The sequence below is a fragment of the Stylophora pistillata genome, chromosome 3, assembly GCF_964205215.1.
Source record: "Stylophora pistillata chromosome 3, jaStyPist1.2, whole genome shotgun sequence".
In the NCBI taxonomy this organism is placed as follows: domain Eukaryota; kingdom Metazoa; phylum Cnidaria; class Anthozoa; order Scleractinia; family Pocilloporidae; genus Stylophora; species Stylophora pistillata.
The window spans coordinates 21,216,072-21,232,500 of record NC_142521.1 but is presented as its reverse complement, the minus strand read 5'-3'; the positions used below and the strand labels follow the sequence as shown (position 1 = coordinate 21,232,500).

Genomic DNA, 16,429 nt, shown 5'->3' with positions numbered 1-16,429 from the left:
TACTAATGGGTACCTTTGTCACTGGTGAACTGAAACTACCCAAGGCTTAGAGCTTTCACTCTGGAAGAAATCATCTAACTGTTAAAGTGCCCCTGAGATCAAAATTTCCGTACATCATTTATTTCCATTTTTGTGTTCAGTGTGTCTCCTTCACCTACTCTGCCAAATTTCAGTTTAGACCATGCACCAGAAATATCTTTTTCCGGGCCGTTAAATTCACGATTTTGCTTCTGCCATTATTTGATCATGTTCCGGAAGTTGGTCGCAGGACTCAGAGGAAGTGACGTCAAAGGCTCAACGTGAAAATCTCACATGGCAAAATGTCAAGCAAACATAATAGAGTGCTTTACTCTATTCTTACAAAAACTAAACAAAGATGACTGGGCATCGATGCATAAATCAAAGCTGAAGTAATCGTGCAGACCATGCCGCCGGTATTTCTCTGCATTGGAGCCTTGCAAATAGATCAGAGCAGGAAAAACAGATGCGATTTGCGCAACCTCACCGAGTAAACTTCAATCCTACAGAAATATTTGTGATCTACTCCGAACACTTCTCGGAGGACTGTTTCGAGAGATTTGACTGCGTACTTTGAAGGATCTAGGTGAAGAATTCTGTTGGGTTCAGTGCCTACCGTTCAAGAAGAGAAGGGACAAAAAAAACCATCCTCAGTGCGATCTCGACGCCGGAAAGTGAAGTCTACGAACCTCCACGGATTTTGTCACCTTTACATATGAGCTGATCAATATCCACCTTTAACAACTCTCTGGCAGAATACCTTACACAAAGGAAAGTACTCGGTGAACATTGTAAATAAGAATGATAAAATAGCCGAATTGAGGATTGAGATTTCTGACCTCAAAGAGCTCACTTTTATACAAGAGATAAAAAATATAATTGTGTGCTCGATTCGTAAAAAAGCTGGCTTTAATATCAGCGAAATCAGAACAAACAGCTTAAGACACAGAGTGTAAAAACAATTTAAAATGTAGGCTTGCAACCAAAAAACCAAGAAAATGAAACTTTCTTTAAAAACCTGTCAAACTATCAACCATCTGACAGCCAAGTCAGCGTGCTATCAAAGCTAGGGTCTCAAATTCATCCCAACGCCCTTGACAAACGAATTTAAAATCAGGCCAACTTTTGCGAGATTTATTCGCAAGATGAATGTGCCTCCGTTACACCTTTCACGGACAAAACAAAGAACCACTTCTGTTTCATATCAAACTGAATGCCACCGGTTCAGTAATTGACCAAATGCATCGGGGAAAACATCCCAATATCTGCCTTCGGATACACAATTAGCCACTGCTGAAAACTATTTTTACTAATCACCTGATCATTTCTTACAAAAAAGGAAAATCCCTTACGACAAGCAAAAATACAGTTCGAAGGTGATAAAGCGATGTGACCACAAAAGCCACATGGGGAGTCCATGCCGTTCTGTGTTTATCTTTATTCACATGGCAAAAATTCATCGTTTGTCGGCGCAAAACTATCCACAGAAGCTTCATATGATTTCTGGGACAATTCACCGTCTGAAAAAGTCGACATTTCCCGACTGACAACAAAACAGTTCTCAAAAAAGTAATATGTGTGATTCTCTGTGCAGCGAACAAAGAGAGTTGTGACAAAGCAAAGCATAAGTTTGTTGGGCCTTTGACGTCATGATGACGTTTTTGTAAGCTCGGCTGGAACATGTTTTCAGCAATGGCGGATGATTTTTGGATGACTTTGAAGCAGTAAAAATTGGTCAATGAAGGTTTGTTTTGAGTTTTTAATGGCAAAAAGGGTCTTAACTTGACCAAATTCAACATTGTGTCAACAGTTTAGGCCAAAATAAAATGGTCAGTTTTCATCTCAGGGGCACTTTAACCTTTAGCAACCAGTTTATATCATTTATCAAATGATGTATGCTATCAAAAGAATTGTGATTAATGTACAGTCAATCTCTGGAGTAGTTACGGTGTCTCCTGAATGGAGGATAAAACCAGACTTTGAAATCCAGTGGTGTCCTTTTTCCCTGAATATAGGTTCCCCTTCAGTAGAAGTAACAGATAGAAAAATTGTTCGACATTTTTCCTGAACCAAAGTTTGTTCCTTGAATGGAGCTTCCCCCTGAATAGATGTGTCACAAAGGAGAGGTTCTACTGTAATTTATTTTTTTTCCTCCACCTGTAGGAAATGAATTCTCTTTAACTCTGTTACTTTGGACTCTGTGTTCTTTTTTGACCAAACATCTGACTTGTATAATGTCTGTTAACATTAGGTTGTATTAAACAGTAAAGAGAGAACATCAGTGACACACTCAGGCAATGTTACACAGACACGGTTTCATTTGTAACTGCATCAGCTTCGATGCGGTTATGCCTTTTGTTTACATGGCACCAGTCGAGTTCATTATCAAACCTGGGTCATTTGGAAAACTATTTCAAAAGTGGAGCATTTTCCAAACGATATGGTTTCATTGGTCATGTAAATGAAAGGCGTAACTGCATCGAAACCGACATGGTTACAAATGAAACCACATCTGTGTAAACAGTGCCTCACCTATACCTTGTGTGCCACTTTTATGTTCTTACCACAATTTGACATCATCTGTGATTTATTACTGAACAAACATATTTATGAAAATTAATGCACTTACTTTTGCCTTCAATAAAAAGCTTCACATAATATTCCCATGGGGCACTCAATCCTGTACTAGATCCAAGGCTTTTAATAAATTTATAGCTTGACACTGCTGCATCTTTAGGATTACGGGCAATGTAAATATATTTACAGCTTGTACTGTTGTTTTTAGCCTTGGGGATGGCTTCATAAGTGAGATGGGTCTTGAGAAGACGAGGACTTGGTAAAGTTGTAATGTCAGGCTGAGATGATTTGGGGTTAGCTGCTTCTTCCACAAATGGGACACGATCTTCAATTTTACCACTGTTGATTTCTCCATTGTGATAAATCTGCCAGACAATTTCTTGAACCCATGTAGTCCCTTTGACAATAAAAAATTTATAATAATTCAGTACTTCTTATATTCTAATTGGCTACCCTGCTCAAATGAGTATATAACATTTATCATTCAATAAGTAACCACAACTCAGGTGTGTCAACATGAGCTGTATGCAACCCTCTTTATTATGCCTTTATCAAAAAAATCAATAGGAATGGTACATCAACAGAATGAAAATTCGGAAATGTAAAAAACATAGCAAGAAAAACCACCCCACAAAACAATCTTAACTATGTTTGTGTATGCAAACAACTACTAAGAGAAACTGATGATCCCTAGTCACTAAGTATTTAATTTTCAGGGTGTAGGGACAGTCGAAAGACACAAATGAATATAAATGATAACAGCTTGAATATATAGTCTAATGCTAATGAAGCAATTGTAACAACACACCATGCAACACCCCAAAGAAAGAGTTATGTAACCCATGATAAATACATTTATTACCTCTTACAGCATGGCCTGTTTGATATCCCATAGAAACCCCACAGCATTAATAACCCCCCGTGAGAATAAATGATTATGGACGGAGTAACAAAAGAAAACAAAAGCATATTTTGGCTCTATCACCTGATGACCTTAGCATCTTTTTGAGGACAGATGCCTACATGACTGACATCACCAAAGACAATTTTTTTGTTTCTTTCTTTAATAACTAAAACAAATAAATTCCATGTTGACATGTGTCATGTTGCCGTGTGTTGACGCTGCGCCTCGTGTCATTTTTTTGTTCTTACCGCAATTAGACGTACAGTAGTCATTGTGACCTATTACCATTATCTGTGATCTATTACCAAACAGATGCACAGCAACCACAGGTAGCCCAAGCTCTCTATATGAACCACACAAGGAACACAATTTGGCATATCGATTTATAAGGATTTGTCTGGGATTTTCTACTAGATATCCATGGAGGTAGTTAAAAGTGAAAATATTCAATAAAAATGGCTTACCTTATTCCATACATATGTTTTTTGCTCCTGGTGTCGTTATTTTACCGATTTAACTTGATTTAAGCAATTTTTTTTTAGAAGAGAAAACCAGGATTAAAAAAGATGGCTTAAATCAAGTTAAATCGGTAAAATAATGACACCAGGAGCAAACAACACGCCTATGGAATAATTAAGGTAAGCCATTTTTATTGAATATTTTCACTTTTAACTACCTCCATGGATATCTAGTAGAAAATCCCATACAAATCCTTACTAAATCGATATGCCATATTGTGTTCCTTGTGTGGTTCAGATAGAGAGCTTGGGCTACCTGTGCAGCAACATGGAATCTATTTGTGACCTCTCATGGGAAAACGTTGCAAATGGTTAGCCGTTTTTAAACGGATAGCCGTTCACCAGCCGTTCGACGGCCGTTCGACTGGATTGACATGCTGTTTGAACGCCTCAAGCTATCCGTTCTTGAATATTCATCATCCGTTCGAACTGTTCGAGCTATCCATTTAAGAAACTTCATCATCTGTTCGAATAACTCTAGCTATCCGTTCTTGAATATTCATAATCCGTTCGAACGCCTCCAGCTATCCGTTCTTGAATATTCATCATCTGTTCTAACGGTTCAAGCTATCCATTCGAGAAAATTCATCAGCCGTTCACTTGGCACTTTGGCAACGATGGTAGAAACAATTTCGGTGTGATCGCAGTCCATATCTTCTCTCGTTGAATTCTCCATTTTGTGATTGTGTGAAATGGCGGTAATTGACACAAGTTGTTAGCAGTTACCAAGGCAACACATTTTTTATGGGGTGACAGGGAAGCTGGGATTATGGAAAGTTAAAGCCGAATTGAAGTTGAGAACAATCGAATTGTATGCTTTTCGCGTGCAAGTTCCTTGGTTGTACCTTATCTTAATCGGTCGAATTCAGTAATAAAAATATTAATTATAATCCATTTGAATGCGCCGAAAGCGAAGTCGAGTTATTCAAACAATTGAGTTTCGACTCGTTTCAAGTGATCTTTCACTGAGATTGTGTCAAATACCTCGCCTTACTTAACACTGTGTCACCCAATGTGTGACGCTTTCATGAAATAATCCTTCGCTTTGGCTCAAGATGAGAGCTTGGGACGCCTGTGTCGGCATTCGTTTTGACGAAACCATCTGTTCAAATAATTTCTACAGGCAATCACTTGTTCAACTGCTTAGCCGTTTATCCATTCGATCTCATCTGTGAGGCTCATCTCAGTGTTGGAAAAATTAGCCGTTCATCCGTTCGATAATTTTCATTAGCCGTTCATCCATTCAACCTAATCCCTTCGAAAATTTTAATTAGCCGTTCATCTGTTCGACCTCATCCGTTCGAAAATTTTAATTAGCCATTCATCCGTTCGACCTCATCTGTTCGAAAATTTTCACTAGCCATTCATCTGTTTGACCTCATCCGTTCGAAAATTTTAATTAGCCGTTCATCTGTTCACAATATCCGTTTTGAACGGCTTTCCTAGCCGTTCGTCACCTGTTCGCTTGCCGTCCCGTTCACTGTTCGAATGGCTACCGTTAGGAACGTTTTTGCGAGAGAGGTCACATTTGATGACTGGATCTCTGGAAAGAGAGGTATGTTATGCATCTTACATTTGAACTGTTTTCTTTTCTCCCGGTTAGCTCAATGGATAGCACACTGGACTTTTGTGCGGAAGGTCGAGGGTTCAAGCCCCGGCCGGACCAACACTCAAGGTCTTAAAATAATTGAGAAGAATATGCTACCTTTCTATAACATCAAGAAATGGTTTAGATATTCTAGTCTTCTCGGATAGGGACAAATAAATGGAGGTCCCGTCTCCTGCAGGGTTAGGGGTAGGAGACGTTAATTTCCCACGAGATTACTGTGTGATGGATTTCCTCCCCTGGGGTGGGATAGGTGGGTGTTGTCTTGCGATTATATGAGCCTCTGGCTCGGGCAATATGGGCAACCATGCCCCACGCAAAGTCATTAAACTTGATTACAGGTACAGGTAAACCTCTTCGGTAATCAGCTTGGGCCACCGTGCGCAAGTTGTGCGATACACGTACGTGATATCTAAAGCAGTTTCTGACGTAACTGTTATCTTCTCCAGTTCCAAACTTCATGACATATTATTGCCGACCCTGCATTAACAAACTTCGTCATGAGACACGACTCACCTGATTTAGGATAGCTCACAACAAACACATCGTCTGGCCTGGTTTGAAAACCAGTGATGAAATCATGCAGCAACTGAGGAACGGGAACGAAATATGCAGGAATTCTTAATCCCAAGATTTCAACAGTTTTATCCGAAGTCCATTCTCCTTCACTTTCCTGAAGAACTGGAAACGTTGACATGGTGTTACGATGCACGAAAAATGTCACTCCTGCAAGGACGATGAACGAAATCGAAGGAGGCTCAAAATTCACTAATTAAGGCCAATTAATGGAATTTTTAGAGGCTCACATGTGACTTATACCTAGTCGATGAACGAAATCTGAGGAAACCCTCCTGCAAGGATTGGGGAGACTAAGTTGACGCTTCTCGAATGCGTTCGTCGAGGGTAAGAATAAACGGTAGTTTTGGTCAGCGGGGAAATTATGAAACCCGCGACTGTTGCGGAGGTCTGAGAAAGGATGACATTTAAAAACTGAAGACAATTTTATACTAGGACACTAGAATGTGTAGTGATGGCGACTACTCAATCGTCTTTAAACAAATCGGAGATTGAATTCCTTGAGGAAAACCTTGAAAATTGTTTTGTCAAAAACCAGTGCTTCTTGGGTTATTTTGATGGGAAAAGAGACCAGTTGGGGGATATGCTGGATAGGCTCTTCTTTTATGTTCCAAATGCATTGAATGGAACACCTTGCACTCAAAGGAGTTGAATCGCAAGAGTTTTTCGAAAAATGGTAGGTAGAGGGGAAGCGACGAGGTCTGGGACCGAGAAACGATGATCACACAACTTGCAAGGTCGCGTCAAAGTAACATCGACCAAAAGGAGGTCACGGCTTTGGATGTTGCTTTACGAAAACTTTCGGGCAGCACGAATGTACCGAAAGTAGAAACGTTAAAAATCAGCTGTGAACTGAATGAACCGGTTCTCGATGTGATCAAGTGTGATGAGGAAAAATGGCAGTAAACTTTGATTTTATAATTTCGGCGAGTTATGGCTACGTCTATGATTTTGAGATAGTGGAAAGAATTATTCGAAGCCACGAAGTTCATTTTGTTCAAACTTCTAAAGAATTTTGGGCGGAAAAGTAGGCTGAAGTCCTAATTTTGAAGTCAGAAAAAAGCAGTTCAGAGCCGGTCAAAGGATATTAAATTGTAATTTAATACTTTTCACGGAAGGTCAGACAAATAAAGCAAAGAAAGTTTTTTCTTCCAAAAGATGAATGATTAAATCAACATTCAAAACAAAACATCTACCTGAGGGTCGCTGTTTTATCTAACATCTACCTAAAGGCATTTAGGTTAAAGGTCAGACAAACAGGAGAACAAGACTGACCACAAATGTTAAACACGAAGGCGCGCTATAAAAGGAGCCTTAGGTCCCACTGGACCATTTGTCAATCAACCGTCGTGTGATGTAGAACTCTCAAAGTCAAGTCAGCTTGAGCTACAGCTACTCCAAAGCAGTGAACAGCGGGCGCATTCCTCAAAACTATTTTATGTCTTCATCACAATACAAGAATTTTTGAGACTTGTATTTCCTTTCTCCAATGGAAACTATCTTTATTTGTGGCGGTAAATTTGAGATCGAAGTGAGTGGTTCGCACGTTACCTCATGCCACCATGCTGATAGAAGTAGACAATAGATATCTCATTAGCTCCTTTTGTTCGTCTACCAGCATTTAAATTTAACCCGCACACGTCAACGATGAGTGACAAATGAGCCTAGGTCTTCCCAGGGAAGACTACCTTATTTATCTTATCGAATTATCAACCGCGTTAAGGCATAAATGCGGTTTCTTTGAGAGCGCTTCGACTTCTCCCGTTGCCCGAGTAACAAACTTCAGTTGCAAAGACGTCCGTGGCAAGTAGTTTATCTGAATTTTTTCTTTTTAATAGGGGTCCACACCGAATCACTCAGAATTCTTTGGGAAGATCTGCAGCCTGTCAAGGGAGAGAAATTAAATTTCGACGATATCCTTTTATGACTATCGCCGGAGCAGCCGTATATGACGGTCATCAAGGCAAAGACAGAAATCTGGTGTTGAAGAAGCGCGTCAAGGGAGAAAAAACTAAGACGTGAAGCAAAATCTCCAAAATCAAGCATTGAAAACTTTATGGCAAAAGCTCTCGCATGGGTTAAAAAGTTTTCATAAAAAGTATCTACTGCTTTCTTTACTTCCCGTCTCAAAGATGAAATCTGGGGCCATTTCCTACAGAGTCCCACAACCTACCAAGAAACTATCGCGCTTGCAAAATTTTATGATAAAATACACTATGAAGAACCTCTTATGCTAGTGCTTGACAAAGAAATGGAACAAGTTGCAGCTACCGTTTAGCTCAGGTCGGCAAAAGTTTCTTAAGCTTAAAAGATACAAAACCCGATTGGGTTATCTTACCTCCTTTACGGAAATGTTAATTAGTCAGGGTTCCCAACGTTTCCTCCGTTCGGTAGATGTTTTAATTTTAATACTTGCATGGATACAACACCGAATACAACAAATATAAGATTAATTTTCCGAAATCGCACGATTATTGAAAGTTGCATTCGGAATTGAGCAAGTCGAACCCAAAAAAGTACATGAATTAATACAACCCAGACAGTGTATGGACTAAATTGTCTCGCCAAATACCTTATATTTCAATGAATTTGAATATATGAAAATCATATCTGTGTACTGCAGTTTCATGAAATGTATGAAAGTGATCCTCGCAGTACTAAACCTTACTTAGGTAGTGGTGGAAATAAGGCCTGAAAAAATTCAGGCCTGTACGGGATTGAACCCTCAGGCCTTATGTTACTTTGAATAAAGGCTGATAGTTTCTAAAGAAACTGTTTGGGGCTGCTTCGTTGGGGATAACGAAATAATTTCAAGTTGAATATATCAACAGAGTTGAAATGGTAAATTGGCCACCGTTACGATTATAAAAGCTGACGTTTCGAGCGTTAGCCCTTCGTCGGAGCGAATAGGGGAATTGTGGGTTGTGTGTGCTTTTAAAGGCAGAAAAAGGAGCTACGTGATTGGTAGGAACATGGCAATGAGAAAAACACGAATAATTTAGTGGAATGAAAAGTGTTCGTTGATACCTGTGGGATTTAGACTGCCGGTTCGAAAGATTTAACAAATGGTAAACACCACTGTGTACACTATTGAGTTATGGATGCACGCGGGAGGTTGCTAAGCACGAAAGAAGCGTAAGAGTCGCTCGAGGCGATAGCCGAGAGCGACTCTAGCTTCTTGAGTGCTTAGCAAACCTCCCAAGTGCATCCATAACTCAATAGTGTACGCTGTGGTGTTTACCATTTGTTTTATAACATAACATTAACACACTGTAGCTAGAGTTCCCTTTTATTTAACAAATCTTACGTGACCAGAAAAAACAAGCGCGCGCGGAAATATAGTCTTTGCATTTGCTCACGTCAGCAGCGTACACCCATGGGCAAATGGGGGACGCTAAATTCACCAATCAGAGCGCGCGCTTTACTTTGGTTATGTTATAAGAGCTTTTGTTCAAGAGTTTTCCGGCTTTCCGTGCTACCCAAGTGCAAGCAAAGACCGCAGATTGCCATGTGTTGCTTAGAATGATTAGGTAAATTAAAATGTCTAGCGACTGGTTTCGATGTGTCCTTGTCACTCCTCTCCACGTCGCGAAGGTGTTCTCGGAATCGGTCACCAAGTCTTCTGCCTGTTTCGCCGATGTATATCTTTTTGCAATAAGTGCAAGTTATGCAATAGATTACATTGGCGGAGGCGCACGTGAAGTGATCGGTGATCTTAATGGATCGTTGGGTCCCGATATTTTCTCAGTGTTGTGAATGAAAGGACACCTTTCGCATCGATCGTACACGAGCGCATTTAAAAGTGCCTGGTTGAATTTCTGACCAAAAAATTGCTTATATTTTTGTCGCGTTTTAATGAAATGAGCGGAGGCTGCGAAAAGATAGTCCTTCTCTCAGGATCGTTTTGAAGTAATTTAAAGTTTTTAAGAATGATGGATTTAACTGAGTGGTTATGAGGGTGAAACGTGAGAGTGAAGGGAATGCGGTCGGAATCTTCCTTTTGTGACGTTTGTAGTGCTGAATGTCGATGAATAAGTTGGGTGCGGTGGTAACCCGCTTGAACGACAGAATCAGGGTAACCACGTTTATCGAAAAACTGGCACATTGACTCTGATTTGTGGTGGAAATCAGAGTCATCACTACATAAACGACGAAGTCTTAGAAACTGAGAAAAAGGAATAGAATTCTTAACGTGAGATGGATGCGAAGACGAATACAACAGTAATTATGCGAGTCTGTAGGTTTGCAATACACACTAGTGCATAAACCGTTGCCTTCAATTGAAACTTTGATGTCTAAAAAGGATAAAGAATTGTCAGAAATTTCCCAGGTATATTTCAGAGCCGGGTGAAAAGAATTGACTGCGGTTATGAATTGAGTGAGCTCCTCTCTGGTAGAGGAGGTGGCGCCGATACAGTCGTCGATGTAGCGACCGTAGAGTTCAGGTTTGGAGCCTTTGTATTGGCTGAAAAATTGGTGTTCGACAAAACCTACAAAAAGATTGGCATAGCTTGGTCCCATTTTGGTACCCCATGGCTACACCATTGGTTTGTTTGAGAAAGTTGTCCCTAAATGAAAAAAAATTGAGTGTGAGCACTAGTTCGGCTAAGCGTAGTAGTGTTTCAGAATTAGGTTCCTTAACAGTACGTTGATCAAAAAAATGTTTAAGGACCAGAAGACCTTCGCCATTAGGAATGACAGTGTAGAGAGACGTAATATCCATGGTGAAAAGAAGTTTGTTTTGGCCAACGAAATTAAAGTCGCGAAAAATTTGAAGAGCGTGTTGGCTCTCTGTAATATGCGATGGTAAAGTTTTGACGATGGGAGCCATAATTTTGTCTAGATAGCTGGAGATAAGTTAGGTAGGGCAACTGCAAGCTGAGACAATGGGCCGACCCGGGTTGTTGGGTCTGTGAATTTTAGGTAAAAAGTAAGTACAAGAAGTTCTAGGAGTGGTTATGATGAAATTTTTCGCTGTGGCCGGCAATTCTTGTTTAGTTATGAGTTGGTTGATCGTATTCTTGACGGTGTTTTGATTGCTGGCAGTGAGGTCTTTGTCGACCTTTTAATAAAAAGAGGTGTCAGAAAGTTGCCGCAAAGCTTCTTTTTGCTAGAGGTCGGTGCGCCAAACAACGACTGAGCCGCCCTCATCGGCCGTTTTGATAACTATGTCTTTGCGTTTTCTAAGGCTTTTTAGCGCCGACCACTCTTCAGAGGAGAGATTGGAAAATTTGGTAATACGATTGAAATTAACTTTGTTGATATCGTGGTGACATTTTTGATAAAAATTTCTTATAATGCGAACTGGCCCTCCGGAGGAGTCCATTTAGACTTTCGGGTCTGAAGTGTTTCGAAAGTGTCTTTGTTCGAGGTGTTAGAATTATCCTCTTTGTCGTGAAAAAAGGTTTTTAATTGAACGCGGCCAAGGAAGTTTTCTACGTCTTGTTTAATTGAGAATTCGTCCGTTGTTTTAGAAATGTTATGTTACTTTGACGCGAACAAATTGCAAATTGATTCACGGGCTTGTCTGCGAACTTCCTAAGCCACCTGAACCGCTCAAACCTTTTACGTGTAAATGTGGTCTTGCAAGTATACGTAACTTCTACCACTGTTTAATTTTTAGTACAATGGTTAAAAATTTTATCGTAGTAAAACTGTATAGTGTGATACGCTCTTTTCTCTTGCCTTTTTGTTGATGTGGCTTCGGCGAAGCCCGTTCGAGGTCTCTAGAATGCCGATGATGACCCTTTGGGCCCCTTTCCGTTGAACGGATTTTTGATCTCTCTAAAGGTAGTTCCATTGTCCAGAGGAAACTGTCTGGATCATGGGATACTTGGCTGGGGTCCTAGACATGTTACTCATGGTTTCCATGTAGAAAGAGGGAATGAGTTTGACCTACAGGTAGAGATAGAGGGTGAGTATGATGTCGTCCGTGTTGGCCCTGAATTGCTCTTTGGGTGCTTCCAATTCTAAAATGATTCTGGGTACGATCATTTTCCTTGGTGAAATGCATCCACAAACGGTTTCATCCTCAGGATTCTCCTCTTTTCTCCTGCATAGAAATCTCTAGCGTCTGCTTTCTGTAGCTTCACGCTGGCTTTTTGGTTGTCGGAGAGGGCTGCAAAATCGACCTGGTCCGATTTGACAGTATTGACCGTGTAAGTGACGGGAGAATCGATTTCCTCCCTCCAACCTGTGAATTGGAGAATGGTCTCTCCATCGTCTTTGTCGTAATTTAACAGAGTCTGCAAATAAGCTTCCAGATGGTACATGTCCACCTTTTCTGTGAGTAGAGTGCCGTCGGCTCTGAAATTGATCTGTTTGAAGAGTGTGTGAGCAATGTTGTTGGCCGGAGTGGTCACGCGATTCACGGTGTCAGCGCGGACGTGAGATTGGCATTTCCATTCGTCTTGAAACCCAGGTCGAGTTCGACAAAACTTGTCGACAGGTCGATGAAATCTGATTGTCGTTCCACGTAGACGTGTATTATGGGAGTGATGCAAGAGGTTTGGAGAGGTACTTTGACATATCTGTAACGAGCCGTGGAAATATCGGTAGGTGGAATGGTAAATAGATTGAGGTTCGGATTATAGGCTGCCCCTTTGACGGACATCGTGATGCGTCTGTTTCAACGTATCCTACGTTTATGTGAGCGTCGGCGAGTCGAACGTTTCTTTGTACGTCCCTTGAGAAATCCTCTTCTTTGCTGTTTTCTTCCTCTATAACTTTTCAAGATAGAAGACACGGGATCGTACAAAGACCTTGTTCCCTCACCGATGATGGGGACACTACTACGTACGGTACTGATGCGAGTCATTCCTTTTTTAGTCTCCAAAGATATCGTTCAAATTTTTGGAGACTTTTCTTTGCACTTCGTTCTTAAGAACTCGATACGCACCTCTCTTAATACCATGTGCCACTTCTGAAAGAGATCTCTTGTACACACCGGTTTAAAGGCTAAGTTTGACTCCCTTAAAAAAGTCTCGAGCCATGTCTTTGAATCCAGCGCCTACTTGGGCATCACTCCACGATCCGATGAAGGGCGGTGGAGGATTCCATCGAAAGATACCGCCCCTCGATTGATGATTTGGGTGGGGCATATACATTTTGAATCGTTTTAAACTCCCTCCTCAGTTTCTAAAGAAACTGTTTGGGGCTGCGTCGGTGGGGGCAACGAAATAATTTGGATATATCAACAAAGTTGAAATGGTAAATTGGCCGAAGGGCTAACGCTCGAAACGTCAGCTTTTTTAATCGTTACGGTTGCCAATTTACCATTTCAACTTTGTTGATATATCCATAATGATTGTAGTTTTATTCTGAGAAGCCTGAGTTAATACTGATCATCATGCAACAGCCTGAGGTACAAATCGTGTGTCTTCACTGTTTGATTACCATGGTAAAATAAAATATTTTGGCAGCTTTCTTCTTGAAAGACTTGTATTTTTAAAGCAAGATCAAAGTTTCTTGATTGATGTTTTTTCTCAAATAGTGATTTGCAAACTGAAAATTCTGTCAGATTTCACACTTGACAAAAATGTAATCACTCCTTTGAAGATAAGTGAGGCTTGACAAGAATATCAATTAGGAATGGATGACAGATTTTTTTGCAAAATAAACAAGAATATTTGACCAGTGCGGCCAGGTTCAGAGGAAACTAACAACACAGGTCTTTAAGATTGACTGTTCCCCACCTGAGTAATTCATTGTATCCCTTGTATCTAAATATCTTAACCCTTTAACCCCTAAGGGTGACTAGCATCTTATTTCTCCTTACAATATCACCTCTATATTAATACATTAAGGTCATGAGAATAATGGCAATGATCAACAACTGAAGAAGCTCCTGATTATATACTAAACTCTCCTTGTCATTACCTTGGTGAATGTATAGAGAAAAGTATGGAGAATCTGCATACTAATTTTAGGGTGTAAAGGGTTAAAGTAATTGGTGGGAGCTGTGCATGTCCAGCTAGTTAGTTTCTAAATCAAAAGGAAGTAATGTCATTTTGAAATACAAATCTAGCACTTGAGTTGATTATTCCATCTATAATCTTTGCTACCATTGGTTATTGGCTTTTAACCCTAGTACTCCAAAGATCTCATCAGAAATTCTCCTTACTTTCTGCTATACAATTCTTATGATGTTAGTTTGGAGAATTCATTTTGGATCAACCAATAATCCCCTAATTGATTTTTTCTTTATTCTCATCACTTGTTTGCTTAATATTGTATTGATATTGTTCAAAGAAACTCTGTCTTAGTCACTTGTGGGAGTGAAAGAGTTAATTAAGTCACAGCCATTTGCAAACCTTTTAGAGGAATGTTCCAGGAGTGCCAATTCCAGAATGTTTTGTCATTTACCAACTGAAGTTAACTTTTTTGCTTACTGACAATAAGTTGTGTGGATAGTCATGCATGCATGCATATATGTCTCTATAAGTGAAGCTCCTTTCAAGCTGTTTTTGTCATTACTTGGTAAGAGGTAAGTAAAACTGTGTTGTGAACTACAAGCCTGGCTTTTTTAACAGTGTAGTAAGTGTTTATAGCAGCAGTATCCAGTGATACACAGCATTCTGTGTAATTGAATTTAAGATTTATTAACTTAACAAGACGTAATATGTAAGGAGGTCAATAACTTTTTACTCACATATTATTGACCACTTTCATAAATGGCTGCCGGATTAACATTCTTTTGTTTAAATTTAAATTAGCCTTTCTGACCTCGTTCTCTAGTTCAAAATTCAAAAGAATACATTATCTCAAGCGAGGCTAGTGAGGCTAATTTGAATTTAAACAAAAGAATACCAATCCGGCAGCCATTTATGAAAGTGGTGTATGCAACTGCAAGTTATGGAAAGAACATCCCTGGGGAGCCAGACCAATTCACTGTTATGATTTTTCTTTCTTTGGAAAACTGTTCATGTGTAACAGCACTTTCAACTACCACTTTGTTTTTCTTATGCTAGGAAATATTTGGTACTATTCTGATAATTTGGGGCATTTCAGGGCATACTTATTTTCCAGACTAATAAATGCCCTGTTATTTAGCATGCCAGCTCCAGGCTTATAACTGTCTAAGTACTTCGTATATCACAATTCTCTCCTCTCTACTTTCCAGTCTGCTCTGCCTGTATTTGACATTATGTCTTGTTTTAACTCACTAGTAGTTTTATTGTATTTAATTTGTAGGACAACTGTACATATTTTTTAGCTTATAATGTAGTAAACTAATGCATGGCTTATAACCCCAATAATATTGTAGTAATGAAATCTCTTAAGTTTATTGTAAAACCTCTTTAGTTTATTAATTGTGGTAATCAAACTTCTTGAGCTTACAATGTGTAGTATTTACTTATTTATTTCTAATACCTGCCAAGACTAGCTAATGCTATATGCGGGTTGTGTAAATTTGCTTATAATGTTCTGTAAAATAATAATAAACAAATACAAATAAACAAAAGACAAATACAAATATTATAAGGATAGTTTCCAATTGATTGTTAAGCTTATGAAAGTGCAGATCTAACACACCACAGCTGTTCATTACATACATTTTACATAAGACTCAGACTTGAAATTAGTGTGATGTTTTCAAATTTGAACCTCAGTAATGTGAGCCTCTATAATCCTGACCTCAATAATATCGGCCTTCAATATCCACATTTTTCAGCAGTTATCAGGACTCGCTTCTCTGGTCCCATTATTTTATCAAGAGATTCATTCCAGCTATCAAACAAAGAAGATGTACCCACTCAAACAATATAGATATATATATATAGATATATACAGAATGTAATATATACAGAATGATATATTTTCTGATTTACATTCACTGTGGCAGCAAAATTCTCTTACTGACACTGCATGACTCAGCCTATCTTGTAAGCAGAGAAGGCCCTGGAACTCAGCATTACAGATGCTGGGTTCGACACTAACGGTAGCCCACTAGCCACGGACTTGTAGAAATTCAGTTTTGGTTAGTGGTTTTCGATTTCCACTAGCCAGTTTGGTTTACTTAGTAAATAAACTGAAATTGTCATAAAATAAGACGTAAGGTTGAAAAGTTAGTGTAGAGCCCTGCAGATATCTTGACTAATGAATGATGTCATCATCACATCCCTCTGTGCACCCCACAATGACTTTCTCTTTTTTAATGTCATGAAGAGGAATATCTCATACGCTGAATATGTGTATTAACTAGAGTAGTACAAGCCAAATATTTTTTAA

The 16,429-nt window shown here is 39.4% G+C and overlaps 1 protein-coding gene and 1 long non-coding RNA gene across 3 annotated transcripts in view; one reads left to right on the top strand and one right to left on the bottom strand.

The window, feature by feature from the left end:
* The window catches only part of LOC111332632 (sulfotransferase 1C2), an 11,645-nt gene extending 5,108 nt beyond the window's left edge, over positions 1 to 6,537 (bottom strand). The window contains exons 1-3 of one of the 2 annotated variants that reach the window (XM_022938007.2): positions 6,443 to 6,537; positions 6,140 to 6,349; positions 2,648 to 2,992 (exon numbers count right to left, since the gene is read on the bottom strand). In XM_022938007.2, the coding sequence (XP_022793742.2) occupies positions 2,648 to 2,992; positions 6,140 to 6,320 (526 nt within the window). In that variant the 5' untranslated portion in view covers positions 6,321 to 6,349; positions 6,443 to 6,537. Of the gene's footprint in view, positions 1 to 2,647; positions 2,993 to 3,457; positions 3,504 to 6,139; positions 6,350 to 6,442 lie in introns of those variants that run through there. The other variant, XM_088755104.1, reaches the window with a different exon arrangement.
* Positions 6,538 to 6,708: 171 nt separating this feature from the next.
* LOC148735025 (uncharacterized) lies at positions 6,709 to 8,409 on the top strand. The gene is made up of 2 exons (XR_015999298.1): positions 6,709 to 7,730; positions 8,038 to 8,409. It is a non-coding gene; the product is annotated as an uncharacterized LOC148735025 (long non-coding RNA).
* Positions 8,410 to 16,429: the final 8,020 nt, after the last annotated feature.